The 19,341-nt window shown below is 37.5% G+C and overlaps 1 protein-coding gene and 1 long non-coding RNA gene across 5 annotated transcripts in view; one reads left to right on the forward strand and one right to left on the reverse strand.

Moving 5' to 3' along the window:
* LOC148879245 (Survival protein SurE-like phosphatase/nucleotidase) overlaps positions 1-9,459 on the forward strand; it is a 122,071-nt gene extending 112,612 nt beyond the window's left edge. For all 4 annotated transcript variants that reach the window (XM_088960718.1, XM_088960716.1, XM_088960717.1 and 1 more), the window contains 3 exons: positions 5,143-5,202; positions 5,287-5,401; positions 9,139-9,459. In XM_088960718.1, coding sequence (XP_088816844.1) covers positions 5,143-5,202; positions 5,287-5,397 — 171 coding nt within the window. In that variant the 3' untranslated portion in view covers positions 5,398-5,401; positions 9,139-9,459. The remainder of the gene's footprint in view (positions 1-5,142; positions 5,203-5,286; positions 5,402-9,138) is intronic.
* Positions 9,460-12,780: 3,321 nt separating this feature from the next.
* Positions 12,781-14,509, reverse strand: LOC148879247 (uncharacterized). Its single transcript, XR_016105528.1, has 2 exons — positions 14,298-14,509; positions 12,781-13,355 (listed from the first exon to the last, which is right to left on the reverse strand). It is a non-coding gene; the product is annotated as an uncharacterized LOC148879247 (long non-coding RNA).
* Between the last annotated feature and the right edge of the window lie 4,832 nt (positions 14,510-19,341).

Below are 19,341 nucleotides of genomic sequence, written 5' to 3' on the forward strand. Positions count from 1 at the left end.
AAATTACCTGGAGTGGTCAAGAGGGATCAAATTATACATCACTGCAAGGGGGAAGATAGGCTATATTAATGGGAGGATAAAAGAATCATCCTCCGAGAGTGTTGAATATGATAGATGGAATCAGGAGAACAGTATTGTTATGTCCTAGCTCTTGGTTTCCATGCAACCTCAAATTAGGAAGAATTTCATGTGGGCTGAAACTGCGAATTAAATTTGGGAACAAGCAAAGTCTACATATTCAGAATTGCGACACTATGCCAAAATTTATCAACTGCAGGCAGCATCTTCTACTTGTAGACAGGGGGAGAGGTGTTTATCGGTTTATTACTCTGACTTAACATCTGTCTGGAAGGAGTTGGATCACTACCAAAGTGTGGATTGGAAGTGTGATGAGGATGCTAAGAAGTACAAACAGCTTGTCTCCCAGCAAAGGGTGTTTGCGTTCTTACATGGTCTGAATCCTATGTATGAATCTATCCGGGTTCAGATTCTCAGCTCTGAGGATCTCCCTTCTGTTCAGGAAGTCTATGCTCTTGTACAATCTGAAGAAAGCAGGAGAAATTTGATGAACAACCCTGGTGGGGATGCTGTTGTGTTAGTTGCAAAAGGGGGTGTATCTACTGGTGTGGGATCTTCTTCCCGGAAAGGAGATCTCCAGAAAAAAACAGAAGATAAGGAAAAATTGTGGTGCACTCATTGCCAGAAACCCCGACACACCAAACATACCTTTTGGGATCTTCATGGAAAACCAAAATGGGCTCAAGATCTGACTAAGAAGCAAGGTTCAGAGGTGAATAAGAAGTACGGACAGCAAAGTACAAAGAAACATCACATGGCCAACATGGCTACTCGGGAGAATCAGCCACCCATTTCTACTGTGACTCAGACACATCTCACTGGACCTGACCCGAGGGAGGACATTATGAATTCCTTCCGTGACCATTTAGAGCTCTATGGTAGAGCAATTCGTCAGATGGATACTCCTCCCTCAACCTCATTTGCATCTACGTCAGGTAACCCTGCCACTGCTTTCCATGTTGCTTCTCACACCCCTGACTCTCCATCGATCATTGATTCTGGAGCATCAAAACATATGACTGGTATGTCCTCTTGCTGATGTTCTTCCTCTTGCTGGTCAAGGAACTCTCTCTCTTCCTCTTGGCCTTACCCTTTCTGATGTTTTTCATGTTCCAAATTTTCCCATTAATTTTTTCTCTGTTAGTAGTGTTACTAATTCCTTGAATTGCTCAGTGACTTTTTTCCCTTCTCATTGTGTGATTTAGGATCTGGCCTCGGGGAGGACGATTGGTAGGGGTCGTATGGCTGATGGACCTTACTTGCTGGAGAATAAGGCTGGTCTTCATGTTACAGAGTCTATGAGTCAGTCTATGAGTCAGACCTGTAAGAAAAAAGTCTATTTATGGCATTGTCGTCTTGGTAATTTGTCTTTTGAGTCTTTGAAAGTTGTATTCCTAGAATTGTTTAAGTCAATGTCTGTTTCTGATTTTTCTTGTCAAACGTGTCAGTTGAGTAAGCATTGTAGAACTCATTTTCTTCAAAGAAATAGTAAATCTAAATCTTCGTTTCACATTGTTCATTCTGATGTGTGGGGCCCTGTTACTTTACCATTTGAGAGTGGCTACAAGTATTTCATTACCCTCATTGATGATTATTCTAGATATACTTGGGTATACCCGATGCGAACTAGGGAAGAAGTACCAAAAATCATTCAAGATTTCCAGTGGATGGTCTTCACTCAATTTCAAACTGAAATCCAAATTTTCCAATCAGATAATGCAAAAGAATTTTTTCATAGTGACCTCACGGAATTTTTTGCTTTGCATGGTTCCCTTCACCGTAGCTCTTGTGCCCGCACACCACAAAAAAATGGTGTGGCCGAACGGAAGAACCGACACCTCCTTGAAGTGGCTCGAGGTTTACTACTTCATATGAATGTTCCCAAACGGTTTTGACTTGAAGTTGTTCTTTGTTCCACTTACCTTATAAACCGTATGCCCTCTCATCGGTTAGAGTACAAAGCCCCACATCAACTTCTCTTTCCTAAGGCTCCCCTTCTTTCTATTCCTCCTCATGTCTTTGGTTGCCATTGTTTTGTCCAAAATCTGTCTCCCACCCGTGGGAAATTGGATTCTCGTGTTATCCCTTGCATATTTCTTGGTTACTCCTTCACTCAAAAGGGATACTGTTGTTTTGATCCTGTTTCTCGTAAATTCTATGTCTCCATGGATGTTTCTTTCTTTGAAGATGAGCCTTTCTATCCTGTTTCTCCTCAGGGGGAGTGTAGGCATGAGGAGAAACTGGTTCAGCTTCCCTCTCTCCCTGACCCTCCACCTTTTCGTGTTTTTTCTCGTCGTCGCAAAGGCCAACCAAATTCAAGAGCTGTAGAGAATCAGGAAGTTGTACCTCCAGTGCCACCAGACTCCTCAGGGGAGGGTCATACTCACTCAGGTATTTTGGCTCCCAATGATGTTTTTGAATCTATTGAAAACGATTCCTCTACTGCCAATGATCTTGACCGTCCTATTACTCACAGGAAGGGTGTTAGATTGTGCACCACTAAACATCCCATTTCCAACTTTGTCTCCTATGAGAACATTTCATCCTCATTCCGTGCCTTCCTTACCTCTATTGATAGTGTCCCTATCCCTAAGAATATGGCAGAAGCTCTTTCAGTTCTTAAATGGACAAATGCCATGAGGGAAGAAATTAATGCCCTTCACAAAAATGGCACATGGGAACTTGTTGATCTTCCTAAGGGAAAGGTTCCAGTTGGATGTAAATGGGTGTTCACAGTCAAGCATAAGGCTGATGGAACAATGGAAATGTATAAAGCTCGCTTAGTGGCAAGGGGATTTACTCAAGTGTATGGAGTTGATTATGCAGAAACTTTTGTCCCCGTTGCCAAGATGAATTCCATTAGAGTCCTTTTCTCTCTTGCGGCTAATCTGGATTGGGTTTTACACCAGCTAGACATCAAGAATGCATTCTTGAATGGTGACTTTGAAGAGGAAGTATACATGATTCAACCTCCTGGTTTTCTAGCCCAAGGCAATGAACAGAAAGTGTGCAAGTTGAAGAAGTCCTTATACGGGCTGAAACAATCACCAAGAGCTTGGTTCAGCAGATTCCATGTGGCAGTTCAGCAGAAAGGATACAGGCAATGTCAATCAGATCACACACTGTTTGTGAAAAAAGGAGAAGGTAAAATTGCTGTTCTAATTGTATATGTGGATGACATAATTGTTACTGACAGAGGCTTGTAGGGAGATTGTTATACCTTTCTATGACTTGCCCAGACATTGCATATGTTGTTGATGTCCTCAGTTAGTTCATGCATGCTCCTAGGTCTTCTCATCTCGAAGTAGTAGAGAGAATCCTCCGATATCTAAAGAAGTATCCGGGTACTAGTTTGTTATTACAAAAGTGACCAGTGGCTACTGCACCTTTATAGGAAGGAACCTTGTTACATGGAGGAGTAAAAAGCAAAATGTGGTAGCTAGATCCAGTGCTGAAGCTGAATATCGTGCTATGGCCCACGGGGTTGCTGAAGGCATGTGGATAAAGAATTTGTTGGGGGAGTTGGGTTTCCCAGTGACCAAACCTATAACTCTATTTTGTGATAACAAAGCAGCTATAAGCATTGCTGCCAATCCAGTGCTACATGATAGAACAAAGCACATCGAAGTTGACAAGCATTTTATCAGAGAGAAAGTTATCACAGGCGAAGTGTGTACCCCCTATGTCACTTTTAAGAACCAGCTTGCAGACATCTTTACAAAGGGTTTAAACCTTTCCAGACATCATGATCTTTGTGACAAGTTGGGCATGATTGATATCTATGCTCCAACTTGAGGGGGAGTGTTGACAGTTGTTTATGTATTCAGGTTTAGTACCATAAGGGTACTGTTGTAATTTCTCCTCTGTTTATATTGTTCGACTGTACTAATATAAATAATAAAATCATTCTTTCGCCCCCTATGTTCTGGAGGGCTTTCAGTCACTCGACTCACCTCTCTTCTCTCCTCTCCTCTCCTCTCTTCACTTGCTCTTGCTCAACAGTAAGCAAATTGTTGGATTTATTTTTCCTTGGGGTGTGGGGGAGGAATTTGCAAGGAAAACATTTATAGAGTTGGAGGAAAAGTATGTTATGCTTTATAAGGGAAGGAAAAAGCTGATCCTGATCTTGAATCCAGTGCGAGTAGTTTTAATTGAAGCTCAGAAAATGGTTGGTGGCAGAGCGACTTCTTTATTTGGAGGTGGGGATCCTGGTTCTAAGGGTGGGGTGTCAGATGCAGATCAGACTTTTAAGAAGAATTTATTCCTGGAATTAGAGAGAATTAATGCTAGTAGCCTAGTTGTAAGGAGTCGGAGATTTCTGGTAAGCTTCTGAATGTTGTTAGATGTTTTGGAAGTCAGAAAAATAACTGTTGTTGAAAGTGTTTTTACCAGACCGAAAGGTTTGTTTGGGGTTGGACCTATCAAAAAGGTGAAGAAAGTTAAGAAAGTCTTTAAGAAAAGTAAAGGGGGTTATTTGCAAGATTTTGAAATTGCTGGATTATCAAGTATAGTTTCTGGTGAAGTTTAGTTGGGTTTGTGGCAACGTTGAAGGGTTGTTTTCTTTTCTGGGTGAGGTTTTGAGGATTTGTGATCACCTTTCTTATATGCTCTCTTTTTTTTTCTTCAATGCAGTTTCTATTGTATTACCAAAAAAATAGGAGTACACACTATATATTTCCCAAGAAAATATAGTGGTCAATAATCTGGAACTTTCTGAAGAAGGTATAAAAAATTTTCACATTTATCTTCATAGGTTAGAAACCACAAACCCTGCATTGCATCAGGTATGGTTATCATATAAATTTGACCTAATGTCTTGAACTGAAGCTGACCCAGGCTCCAGGAACTTCCTATATCACAAAATTCTGTTTCCTCTTTTTTTTTCTGAATAATTTGTTTTTTGCATATTAATAATTCCTGGACATTGGATGCCAAATAGTTTTGAATAAGTTGAAAAACTACTAGTCTCTAATTAAACATCTAACTAGAAGGATACGGTTTTTATAAAAATATGATTACTCTTCATCTGAATTCTAAAAGTCTGTTTCTATAATCCTTTTCTAGATAAAGGGGCAACAGTATGATGATGGAGATACAGATCATCAAGCTCTTCAGGAAGGATATGTGCGTATTTTCCAATTGAAATTTAATGTAATTGGTTGAAAAAGGCTGTCAAGAATTGACATGGTTTTCATGATTCTATTCCAGATTACTGTCACGCCTCTTGGTGCCCTCTCCAATGCAGAGACAGATTGCCAATCCTATTTCAAAGATTGGCTGTCATGCCTGGTGGAATTTTCATCTTCATCTTCTTTATAGTGATGTGAGTTCAGATCAGTTTCTGATATGTTTAAGTAAATATAGCTCAGATCTATTGTACTATATATTTCCTGATGCCATGAAATTAGCATTCAATAGTTGCCAATGGTTGGAGTAGATATACTGTCTCCCACCGACCAAAAAAACAGAGATGCTTTTTTCAGTATGCACTGTCATGTTCTGCAGAGTTGTGATCTTTATTTTATTGATTATGGTATTTGCTTTGTTTCTTTTCTGTTTTTTTCCTGTTGATATGGTACCAGTAGGTAAATATTGCTGAAGTCTTCTTATTATGAGTCTTGCCATTAATTTGCTCCTTAAGATGATGAAATAATACGATGTAGATTATCTACTTCTTTCTCTTTTAAAGGAACACCTCTATTTACTTTTTGTTTTTAGTTTTTCATTGGTGTGTTTTTGTGATTTGGGGTATGAGAGCCCTTTCTATTCCTTAGCAATGCTTTATACCTCAGTAGTGATGTAAAAAAGTGTGATAAATAATATTATATTATATGACATTATATTTAATATTTTATACATAAAGTCATAGGTGTGGAATTAGGCCCGCCTGGCCTGGGTTTATGTAGGCCTAGGCCGGGGCTTATGTTTCAGGTCTGGAACCTCGGCTGGGCTGTGCCCGGGTCCAGGTTATAGCTCTCATCACAGGTGCAAAGCCCGGCCTATGATCACCCCTAATTGAAGTCCTACAGAATTGCAATTCCTATTCCGTTTCGAGTACTATATCTATGCAATGTTTACTTGGTGGTTAGGAAAGACATTGTTATTGTGTGAGGGGCCTTGAACTAATGGATGAACTTTGCTTCTGACTCCAAATTTCCTGATAATTCCAGCTCAGTTATTTACATTTGATACTCATCCCTTTCTAAAAAGGGTGGGCCTAGGCACAACAGTTGAGTTGCTCCATTGTGACCTGGGTGACCAGGGATCAAATCTTGGAAATAGCCTCTCTGTATGTGCAGGGGTTAAGGCTGCGTACATCTGTCCCTCCCTGGCTCCCCAAACTGTAAATCGGTGGAAGCCTCGTGCACTCATCCTTTTCTAAACATTGTGACTTCCATCTCATTATGTAGGGCTCTGTTACTCAAGTTATATTGCAATTAGTATTTTTCTGGCAATAAGATTGTATTTATACTCTTGGAGCCATGGTTACAAGTCTTGGGGAAGATAGTGGCTTTGCATGAGAATCTTTAATTTGTGGCTGAACTTATTTTCCATCTCAGGTCCTGCTATTTAGACATATCCCCCTCTTCAAGTTTAAATGTTGTGACCTCTGCCTCACTATTGAGTGTGAGAGCTATTTTATATATGTTCAATGGTTGTCATACTGCTGCAATATACATTTGTCCACCGCTGAAGTGTAAATGTTGTGATTTCAGCCACACTATTAAGTGTTAGAGCTATGATTATGTATGCTTAATGGTTTTCATGTTCATTATCACTGTTCCCAATTTCTTTTGCTCCTGACCCTTTTGCTGTTTTTCACTTTGGACTGCTTTTTCATGTGCAAGTGGGAAAATCTTTGCTGCCAGTGTGGTCGGCAATTTGGAATCCCCCCTCCCCCCTGAGGTGTAAATGTTGTGATTTCTGATTCACTATTAAGTGTTAGAGGCTTAGTGCTATGACTATGTATGTTCAATGGTTCTCGTTCTCATTATAACTATTGCCAATTTCTTTTTCTCCTGACCCTTTTTTCTGTTTTTCACATTGGGCTCCTTTCTTACATATATTTAAAATAAGAAAAATTTACAAATCAATCTTCCCTTATTATTTTCTTGCTCAGTATTCTCTCTCCCACCAGTTGCCACTGTTCTGTGAAGGGCTACCATTATCTCCTGGTTATTCTATCTTCACCACTGCAGCCGAGTGAAGAGAAGAAACACATTGTCTGCTCACCTCTTGGTTTCTTAGATCTGTCTCTAAGATTTTTTCTAAGTCCAAAAACCAAGTTCCAGCTTCATTCTTAATCTGCTTGCCCATTTTATTGTATTGCTAAAGGTGCCAGAACTTGGTTTCTTGTTTTCACTGTTGTCAGAGGCAAGTTCAATGTCTATTCATGTTTAGGTTGAAAATTCCTTTTCTTTTTGAAGAAGGTTTTGGGTTCTTTCCAACTTTGCTTTTAATATTTAGATAATATCTTTCTGGGATTTCTGCAACATATTTGTATAAATATCAATCTTCTCTTTGTTGAGTTGTGTGTTATTTAATGTGAGATGGAATTTTCCAGCTTGCTTATTAATTATTCTTTCTTATTGTGATTGGGAATTTGTGCCAATTCACTACTTGTCTTTGAATGGTTTCCATATCATTTACTGCCTGTGTGATCTTCTGATAGAACTCCATAATTGATCAAAACACAGCTGGTCATCTGGTTTTGCTGATTGTGCACATCTCAAGGGCTTGGAGATTGGCTCTAGATCTTAGGGTTGCATTTGTAGGGTATGGGGAATTAAAAGAGACCAAGTATTGGGTGGTCATCAAGAACTCACAGGGATCTAATTGGGGAGAGGGGGGATGGCTACTTCAGGATGAAGATGAATGAAACAGAAAAAGAGGGGGAGAAAATAGTGACAGGAAGATGTTTGAATGGTTAGGGTCTGGAAATTTTAAATGATTTATTTTATTTGAAATATATTTCCAAAAATTAAATAATATACACTAAATCAGCTCTATCTCTCCATTATGGTTAGTAGGGGGACAGCATGTGGCATGCTGAGACACAGTGTGGTTAGTGTAGGTGACCACATGGGGCAGCCAAATAAAAAATTTCCCTCTCCCATTTCATAAAGGAAAGAGAAAATGTTTTTTACCTGTATCCAATAAAATTCTTCCTTTGAAGAACACTTATCCCCTTTTCTTGTCGGGTTGTGGTGTTGTTGTCTAGGTTATTGCAGCTACTTTTGATGAATGAGAATTAGGAAGCCTTCTAAAAAATTAGTGCAAGTGTTCTAAACCTTCTATTAAGGAAATAAACAAACCAAATAAGAGATGTCTTAAATATGGTTTCCTTATGTCAGGGAGGAAAATGGCAGACTGCTGGTGTTGATTATATTGAGGGACTTGTTTGTGCCCATGAAACAGGATATTATGCTTGGTTACTTTCGTTACAGGTTGCCTATATAATAGTTAGGAGTGCAACTTGGGTGGGCTCAGGTTGGCCTTTTGTCAAAATTTAAAGGGTTCTGGGCTGAATGTCTGAGTCCAAAGCATTATAAATGCTAACTTGAAGAAAGGACACCCAGCCAATAACTATTTTCTGATACTGGAGAAAGGACAAAGTATCTAGTTGTTTATTCTGGTACTTGTCTGGTTTGTAGCAAGTACCTACTTTTACCTGTTATATTATGCCTATTTCTAATGTGTGCCATGTTCTGAACATGGCCACGACTCCTTTGCATTCAAAATGTGTGCAGTACATGCCTGCTCTGTTGTCTAATGTCATGGCATATTTTCAGATATAGATTTTGTAGGTTCTCTATGCCAAATGAGAGCAAGTTCCTTGTTTATAGTTATTTGATTTATCTTTTCACAAATTATGTCTAGACCCATTACTGAAATTCCGCCATTCTTTTTGGTCTTTCTCTTCTTGATATGATGCCCTATTGCATTTTATACTGTATGGTATTACTAAAACTATATGTGAATATATTGAAATGTGCATGCATTTATTGCATTTCTTTGTCTTGATTATTTATTTGTTTGAATGTTTATTTTGAATCATAGGAATGGTGTGCATGGAATGCCATAGCCTGGAGAATTTATTACCTGAAATGGCCTCAGCCGTGAACAAAGTTAGGGCAGTTCCTGAAATGGCCTTGCCAGTCTTCATTTATTGAAATTGTGCTCTGGTTGTTATTCCGTTGCCTTCTGATTTCCAGGGTCAAATTTTGCAACATTCACTCTGTTAAAAATATTGAAGAGACTCTTATAGATTGCATATTGATTGTCAAATTGGGCTACTTTTGCAAATTATCTTTACAATTATAATACCGATAGTCTGATACTTGTCTTGGGTGATATTTGAAATATTTATTTTCCATACTATCAAGTGTCTTGGTCACAGGAGCAGGATCTGTGGTTGCAGTCTGGTGCCCCAAACATCTACTTTTGGTATTTTCATATTCATATGATCAGAACCAGCATAAGATGACTTCCACCTAAGGGAGTGACTAGTGAAACTCCGCATGATTACATTATGCACTAGAGCTTTCGCAATTTATTTGTTTTTCAGTATCTAAATGCATCATGTTTGAAGTTGAGGGTGGACTTTGGCGCAACAGTTGGTTGCTCCATTGCGACCTAGGTGATCAGGGTCACATCTTGGAAACAGCCTCTCTGTGTATCTGCAAGGGTAAAGCTGTGTGCATCTGTCTCTATCCGGATCCTGCATTGGCAGGAGCTTCGGGCACTGGACTGACCTTGATCTTCACCTGGTTAATCCCTGTATGGGACCTTTTAATCATTGATTCTATTCATCTGAATTTTATGGCAGGTTGTGAGTTAAGACTTAAGATTAGAGGGCCCATATTATAATATGGGTTCTGTGATTCCATATTATGGTTTCTTCCGTTGTCATTTGTCAAATGACCAACTTCTGCTCTGGTTCGTGAGAACTTGCTAGGATTAGAAGCTTTAAAAATGTGAATTCTGCTTTTGCCACTTAACATGGTATGCCATATGGTATCGGTATCCAAATGGCTGGACTAGTTTTAGCTGCGGTCATGATTGCCGCAAAAAGTTCAAGACCGTAGGTAAAAATATGTCTATTTTAACAGTTTTCCCTAGTCTGTCCTAACAGCTTGAACCGTTAAACATAGACACTGGTGATTCAGACTTGTTATATCTATGGAGTTTTCCAAAATTATAAATTTGTGTTTTAAATGATTTTTATTGTATTGTAGAAAATAACTATATGATGGATCTATTAATGATCTATTAAACTCAATTGTTCTAGCAATCATTTATATCATGAATAAATTCTTAATTTTTTAGAACTACAAGATGGATTTACCAATGATATATCAAACTCATTGATCCAAGTATCCAACAACAATTAGATGTGTAGTGAATTTTTAGTAGATAAATATCTATATGTTATAGATTCTTGATATTAATGATTGTGATGCATCTATTCATATAAATAATTAAAGTGTGCATTTCCTGTGTATGTATTTATACTTTTATACTTTAAATTTAGTTAGACATGGATACTTTGAACCTTGCCTAATACTTAATTCATCCTTTCGTAGAGGCAATACACAATCACTGGATTTTGGAATTGTTTCTGCGGTCATTTCAAAACCATAAACTGGTCATAAGAGCTTCAAAATAAAATGAAGAGACGTTGATAACTATGGTTGTATTCTAATCAACCTTGAAGGAATTGCTTTGAGATCAATTAGTTTAGGGCAATGCTTTGAAACTGACCCGGAGCGCAGACTGTTTTTGTCCGTGGATCATGGGACTATATCTATATATATATATATATATAAACATGTGTTTTATAAAGAAGTAATGAATATTATATTCTACATGTAATATATGCATTATTTTATATTTAATTTTTATTTTTAATTCAAATTTTCTATTTTTTATTTGTAAAAAATGCTAAAAATTGTGATTTGAGGCTGAAAAGGGTTTTTTGGTGAAAATAGTGGGGCAAGGTGCCTACGGTGTCTTGGGACGCATAGGTGTTGTAAGGTTATAAAAAAAAATGATGACTCCAATCGGATATCAAAGTGTAAGGTTATGGCCTCTGAAAGTTTGCATACACATTTAGTGTGTAACCTGTGGCTCAGTCATCGGGTTGAACGGATCAATAGTCCAACCACTTGGGTTGGACATTTTTTGACCAGGCCAATGGTTTTTAACTAATTCCTGTGTTTTAGTAGAATCAGACCCAAATTTATGACCGGGTGACAGTTTGAATGGTTCAATTGGTCAGATCAATGGTGGGTTGAAAAAACTAGTTTAGAGCTTTGCAATGAAAAAAAAAAACTTTAGCAATTAAGTATATGATACCCAAAAAAAAATTTTAACCAATCAACTGATATCAAAACAGCGGATCAGGTGTTTTTATCAAAATTCACGAAGGTTTTGATTGCTCATAGCACTTCCAAAAATTGAAATCATGTTTTTCGACAGCATAGATTTCTCCTTCGTAGAATGCAGGTACAAGTCCTGGAGCAACCACCCAGTGCTAGAATGCAGGTACAAGCTCTTTGATTGAATCAGCTCTGGCAGCAGATTTTCTGTTTGTTACTGCTGTTTTGGAAAACATTGCAGGATTATGAACCCGTCAAACCAATCAGAAGCAAAAACGGGTTGTTTCTGATTATGTGATTGGAACGATGCTAAGCGCTTTAAATTCAAATAAGATTACATGTAGCTTTGTGATTCCCCAAGCATAAACGATGGGTAGGGCTGTCAATGGGCTACTAAAGTTTGAAACATCCGATCCAGTTACTTCAAATCAGGAGGATATACGATTGGATCAGATCAGACTTTACAATCCACATCTGCACCCGATTAATAATCGGATCGGGTGCAGACTAAACTATATCCGATCTTATTAAAATCCTAGTGTGATTATTTTATAATATATATTGAACTAATATATTTTATTTATTTATCAATTAAAGGTAATTAATTTTCTTACAATATATATTGAATCTGAATCCAGCCCGATTTCAGCCTGATGACTCATCGGGTTAATTAGTGGGTGAAGGGTCACTAAGTGATGCTTAAACAACTTTTGATATGGTTTGATCTTTGATAATCTGATTGATTTATGCTGAGGGACTGGTTTTATTACTGAAAGTCAAACCAAACCAAAAATTCCGTTGGTCACTTCTAGGAATTTCACTTCTTTCGTTTATTACAATTAAGACAAAAATTGTGCAGGGTAAGAGGGTGTAATGGAGAAAAAGGAAAAGAGGAAAATATAAAAAGTCCACCAAGCAATCCTCAATTCCTCATGAAAAGGAAGATTAGACAAACCGATTGAGGTTGCTTAAAAGTTCATATTTGTTCAAGAGTTGTTTGAAGACATGTAAATCAAGGTGGGTATTCTATCAATTTCATGATATAATTTTTATTTCATTTTATGTTATTTCTTTGATGAACGATTCAATTATACTATTTAATAATACCTGCAACTTAACATTCTGCACCTCAAAGAAAAAACCATAACAACCATCTCAACTGCCTGCCTAATCTGACAAGGTACCAATATCTTCCAAGAGTAAAAAAAAAAAAAAGAGAGAGAGGTGGTTGAGACCCATTTCGTTTAGTTTGGAAATATGCTAAGTTTTAAGCTATGGGGTGTCTAGAAATTAGCTCAATTTGGTTCTAAAGCACAAAATATTACAAATTTTGAAACACACCAAAATCTTGTATTTCATAACACGATCAATATATTTATATCTTGGGACACCCAATAAATATTAATTTAGTATAGTCTGATAAAAACATTGATATTTCAAAACCCATCACTGTAAAACACACTACACCACCAAAATAAACATTACCAAAAAGTGTCGTGAGTTCCAAAACCTATTATTTCGAACACCTGAAACTGCTCCAAATCCTCTATTGGCCAGTGAAGAGCTTAATGATGATATCATAGTCAGTGGGTAAAGAAATAACCACTAATACCAGAAAGACATGAACACACCACACCATATTGGACCAGCAGAACATTCTCTCTTCACTGGTAGAGGATTCAGAGCCTCCAATAACTTAGAACACACCATACATTTTTTGACGACTGTACAGAACACAACACATACACACCCCTTAGTTTTTGGAAGGACCTATCAAGAGCCCTCGTGGTTTGGATGGCAAAGGTTTATGTGATTTGACGACGATCGACCAAAGGATGTGTACATCTTCACAAGGGCATGATTTGACGTCCTCGTAGAGGATGTATATCCCTCTTCCTGATAGACAGAAAAAATAAAAATGCATTTATTAATAGGAAACCGTAGAGACAGAGAATACAGAGACACACATACACACAATATGCAAAATAGAGAACACACAGACACCCTTATCTGGGTTGTTCGTAGAAAAGTGGAAATAAGTTCAATTTCTTGTACTTTTTGATTGAAATACAAGAGCAAAAAGAGAGAGAAATGTTTTCAGACTGCCTTCTTGGGTCTGATTTCAGTCTGTATTTGAGTTTTGATTTGAATAAAGTTTACATTACCTTTTACAAAAAAAAAAAAAGAGAGAAAAATGTTAATAGGAAACATGGAATCATTCCATTGCTGGTAGCCTATTAGTGAACAAAAAAGGGCAGCCACGAGCACGGGACAGAGATGTAGGCAGCCTTGCAGTTGCAGACCTGTAGATACACAGAGAGACTGCTTCCAAGCAATGATGAAAAAAGAGAAACAGGAAAAATGGCATGACAAAATGAATGAGTGTACAATCGTGTATATGGTGATGACTCAAGATTTGCTTTCCCCTAGAAATGCTAATCCAATGGAGTAACAGTGAAGACTCAGGGGTCACATGATTTACTTCCAAGGACCAAGTTGTCTGCCTCGCATTGATTTAGACTTTAGAGCTCTGTACTATATGATGATGCTACATGGTTCTCAAGATGATTCAGGTCTCACACCCTGAATTTTTCGGTGTTACTCCTCATCGGGTATGAAGCCCTTGATCAAAACCATGAATAGAAAAGAGAAAATGAAAATGAAAAAAAAAATGAGGAAGAAAGAGAAGGTAATACTGATTCATTAGACTGATGTGTTTCAGGCCACTACAGAATTCACAAACAGGAAAAAGATATAACAGTAAAACTACAATGCAATAATGAGCATATATAGAAAAAAAAATGAGTGAGCGGGTGTCAACAAGGAAAATAGTAATACTCTTTCTGTGAGCTGAGTGTAGACGATCCCATAGCTTCTTCAACGGGGAGATGAGGGATTGCAGCCACCCCATGTGGAGAAGTGGGTGCAGTGCAGTACATGTTTATGGAAGGAAATAAAGAGAATTTAAGAGAGAACTGTACTGTTGGCTTGCTTGGACAGGGGTGAAGTCTACATCACTGCTTTCATTATTTTGCAGGCTAATCATGCATAAAACGTTTTTTCTTTTGGTGTTGGATCTTTGTCACACCTTTTTTTCTTGTAGGAGAAGTGGCTACTCCTACGTCTTACTTGAGTCACTTTGACATTTCCCCAACTCTTGTGTTCTTCCTCACAAGCATTCCTTATGTCTCAAGGCAATATAGCTTCTTTAGCATTCTATCATTTGAAACCCACCCACTCCTAAGTTCTTTTTTTTTTACCTTTTTGGCCCACTTCTGTGTGTCAAGTAAAGTTCTTTGATCTCATTCAAATGGGGTCGGTCTGATGACTCTCAAATCTGTGTAAGTGTATGTGCCGTGCCAATGCTACTTCCATGTATGAAGGCTGTTGCAGCTTGGGTTCCATATAACGAGATGTGTAGAATACCAAGCCATGAGCGCAAGGGGACTGAAATATAACCTCAGAAGCATATTTCAATCTTCTTTTGATGGTAATAATCTTATAAATGGAAACTAGCTTCTTGCTTTTGTTTTAACTAGTAGTGACTGGTTGGAGATTGCTTTTCAGAACCTCAAAAGAAAGCAGATTCAATTGCAGTTTCCCCACTGAATGAAGAATATCATATAATCATGTGATTTATACTGCTATTAATGGTTTATTAAAGTAAAGCTTGGTCAAGGGACAATTATTCACTTAATACCCCCAGGCAGTTCTCAAGATTGAGATGCAAGAAACTGGTTCTTTATCGCATAGAAAATTGGATTTTCATTGTATTTGGTTCCTCCAAACCGTCCATTTTATATTTACTCCTTATCTGGACTAGCAATCCAAAAATACATTTTAACTAGATAAAAGTCGATTCCTCTTAGTTGTTCACTAAATAGGCCTAATCACTATACGATCTTATAATGAATCTTAACTTGGACAGTTAATCCAAACAAGAAAGCATTTCAAGCAATTGGTCATTTATAGAATACAATTTATGGAAGCTCAAAGGCAAATATTTCAACAGTCAATGATATACCATAAATGTGCCCAGTGCACTAAAATGGTTTCAAGATAATAGAGCCATTTCCAGCAAAACACTTTCAGAATATGTAGTTTCCATTGAGAATTTGATAAAGGATGGTACCCAGTTCCTCACAGTAAGGTTCCATCTGTCCACAATTGCAAAGAATAGGAAGTGACTATTTTTTTTTTCTTTACAAGTGTACGAAGTGACTAAATTTGACAATTTCCTCTTCTCATTTATATTTTATTCCCCAACAGAATAATGCAAATCCTACTTAAATGCATAAAGATCCACAAAAAATAAATAATAGAAACATTAATGTTTGATCTATAACAGGTTAAATAACTGAACAGACAATAACCAGGATGAGATGAATGGTAGCAGCTGTGAAGATCACAATAATTGTCCAGCATGCCTTCCAAACCCATCTTTTCCAGGCATGGCAGCTGATTCTCTGCTCATAAGTAACGGTAGATTAACAAATGAACCCCTGGGACAAAGAAAGAAATAGCAAGTTTCAATTTAACCTATTTACCTGCAATTGGCTTCTGGTTTGTTCATCTGTCTCCTATTAAGTGAAAAACGAGAATATGGAATTTGTGAAAACTGTTAGAAGAAATTAAAATAAACTTGAAAAGAATATTTACTATGTTTAAGGCTAACTTACAACAATAGGAGCCAGCTGCTCATGGTCTTGTTTAGAGAATGTGACCTTTGTATCACCTGCACCAAAATTAGATATTTCCACATGGGGAAAACACTGAAACTTTTCCCTCAGAAAATGACCAAATTGAGTGAGGCTAAAGTTTTTATATGGAACAACAAAGATTGATCCAAAATCATCATTCTTGAACACAAAGTAGCTAAAAATAAACCTGTCATAAAAGTTTTTATATGGAACAACAAAGATTGATCCAAAATCAACATTCTTGAACATAAAGTAGCAATGTAACAAAGAAAATTGTTACAACGAATAAAGTTCTAAGAATGCCTTTTTTGGCACAAAGTAGCAATGTAACAAAGAAAATTCTTGAACACAAAGATTGATCCATTTACGTGGTTCTTTGACAGAAATGAATATCTAATATATACAACGAATGCCTTTTTTTCTAAAAACTATTATTTTAGTAACAAAATAAAGTTCTACATCTTTTTCTTGTGGGTATACAATGGTAGGATTCAAAAAATAAGGACCATTTTTTATTAACTTTCATTCTTAATTAATAGCTTGGTGAGAAGTTACTTTGGTTTGAAGTTTTGAGTAATGTCACAAATTTTAAAGACAGCTACATCCTAGCAGTTCCTCAGAAAACTAGCAGCATTTTGTGGTTTTGCCTTGCATATATGTAAAATTATCAGCAAATAAAGAAAATTGTCATTTCCCAAATATATTTTAGAACTGTGGATGTTGGAGTCCTACCTTGGTCATAAGAGCTTCTAGTTTTGGTGGTTTCTTTAGTACTAGTAGCAGGCAGGCTTTCAGAACTGCATACAAAGTAGAGATGCATGTACTAAGGTTATCAATTAATTAATAGAAAGACAAACCTCTCAACAAAATTATGATAATCGGATAAAGTTACTGAATAGAAATAAAAAGAATTTCTTATAATATAAATGTTTATCAATACACATACATGAAAGTTATCAGCAGGACAGGTGCCAAGTGTCATGTCTTTGTTCTTTTCTTTTTTTATTTCTTAGTTGCCATATTAGATAAACAATAATTTTCTATTCACTCTAGTCATCTTTGGGGTTTTTCTTTATGAAGGAATGAGAGATCCATCATATGGATGGCCGAACCCTGTAGGTAGGTTCGACGAAATTTCAAAAATTTCTCTCTCTCCCATGTGGGAATCACATTCCCTGTTTTAGAAAATTACATTTTCAATGATCAATCTTGAACCTAAACCAGACCATATCAGAAACCAAAAGGGAGTGGAGGGTTATACCTGATACGAAGTAACAATAACCTCCAATGAAGGTGTTCACGCCCAAGGATAGATCCAAAGACTACTTGCACCGAAGATGACACGGTGTAGGATGAAGCAAAATCAACAGGATGGCTCTTCAGCAAGAACCTGATTCTTCAGCAAGAATCTGATGGAGGGCGAGTGAGCACGACTTCAAATCATCTTTTCTGCAAAAGGGTGATAGCAAGAACCCTTTTTTGATCCCTCCCAGAGTGGAGATCAAACTGGTATGGCGGCAGGAACAGGAGAGAGAGCAGAGAACCGGAGCAGTCGAACTGCAGGTTCTTCTCTTTGTGTAACCTCTGAATTGAACTGTGTGTTTTAGGTTCTCTCTGCTCCTCTATTTATAGTCTCTAAAGAGAGCATCTCCTAATCCCATTAGGAGTTTCTTAATCCAAATCTTGTATTTGGATCTGTACTCTCTTTAAAGAGATAAGGATAATTCCTTATCTTATCTGTAGATAAGATCAACCCTCCTAATCTAATTAGAAGTTTCCTGATCCAAATATTTATTTGGATCTAACTATCTGAGTGGATAGGGACAATCCCTTATCCTATCTGTTGATCTAAATCCTAGAATTGCCCCTCTTTAATTAATCTAATTAAGCTAGTTCGAATTGGGCTTTAGGCCCATTAAGTCTATGTGTTCACTTATCCTCCAAACTGCTGCCCAGTTGAATGTTCTTGTATTGCGTGGGACCCAAACATTGATCTACACATTAGTCACATGGGTTCGGCCTATCCTCTGTTACAAGGCCTGGCCAAATTCACTGTAGGAGACAGTGAACCCCTAAGTCCATCACCATGGGCTCTTAATGGGCCCAACATTTACACTAAATGGTCCCTGGGTCAAGCCACCTTATAAAAACCCAAGGACTGTGGGTAGATGCAAGATTAGCCCATCAGGTATTACCCTCAATGGTCTTACACTTAACCTCTCAGCCCATAATGATCAAACACTGCCCGACAAGAGAGGACCTCTCCCTCGGCTGCAAGGTATAGTGCTACACTCTCTACTTACATGGATCCCGGGAATTAAAATCTTTTGTAAACATTTTGAAACCATAATATATATATATATATATATATATGTATGTATAATTCTATATAAATATATTTTGCAAAACAAATTTCAACGGTTGAAATCAATTATCAACAGTTTAGGTTTCCATTAGAGAGAGTGCATCCCCGATCATTCACTTTGTCCGACAAAGGGGTTGATCCCGTCAATATGATCACCCACTCAGATGAATTCTCGGATTGTCCCAACATACCTAGGTTTTGGCCCCCTCTAAGGATCTCACTGATTGGCATATCAAAGACAACCCAATCCAACACCTAGTGTCGTATCATAGTCGAGTCTAGGGGTCAGGTGTAACATTCCAGTTTTGTCCATTTATCTCCAAGGTCTAGGGTAATACTGGAATTTTGGTCCAGTTCAGGGTTTCAAGAAAACCCACACTGCATGTACCTCAGGTCTCACCCTGGCAGCTGAGACAAGCCACCCCAACCAACTTAGTGGCACATCAGTGTCAGCCTTGGCAGGATAAATCTCCCCAGATCTATCCTACGACTGTGAAGAGTCTAAACTAACACGAGTCTCATATGTGTCCAGTTTAAGGGTATTACACAGAAGCACACCATAACAACATAAATCAAATATGTACTTTATTCATTTACATTAAATGTCATAATGTACATCATTCTGATTGAAGCTAAATGCATACACTATCTAACACTTTACACTAATAAGAGAGTTATTTTTTTATTGGCTTAAGTGAACTAATTTGAAGGAGATACACATGAAAAAAGTAGGACTTGGAGGGAATTGTTGAGTTTATCCTATTCTGAGCTCCTTTTTTTTTGGATAATTCCTATTCTATGCTCTCTTTTTTTTTTT

Source organism: Nelumbo lutea, chromosome 1 (assembly GCF_056320005.1).
Source record: "Nelumbo lutea isolate HS-2025 chromosome 1, American lotus-T2T, whole genome shotgun sequence".
In the NCBI taxonomy this organism is placed as follows: Eukaryota; Viridiplantae; Streptophyta; class Magnoliopsida; order Proteales; family Nelumbonaceae; genus Nelumbo; species Nelumbo lutea.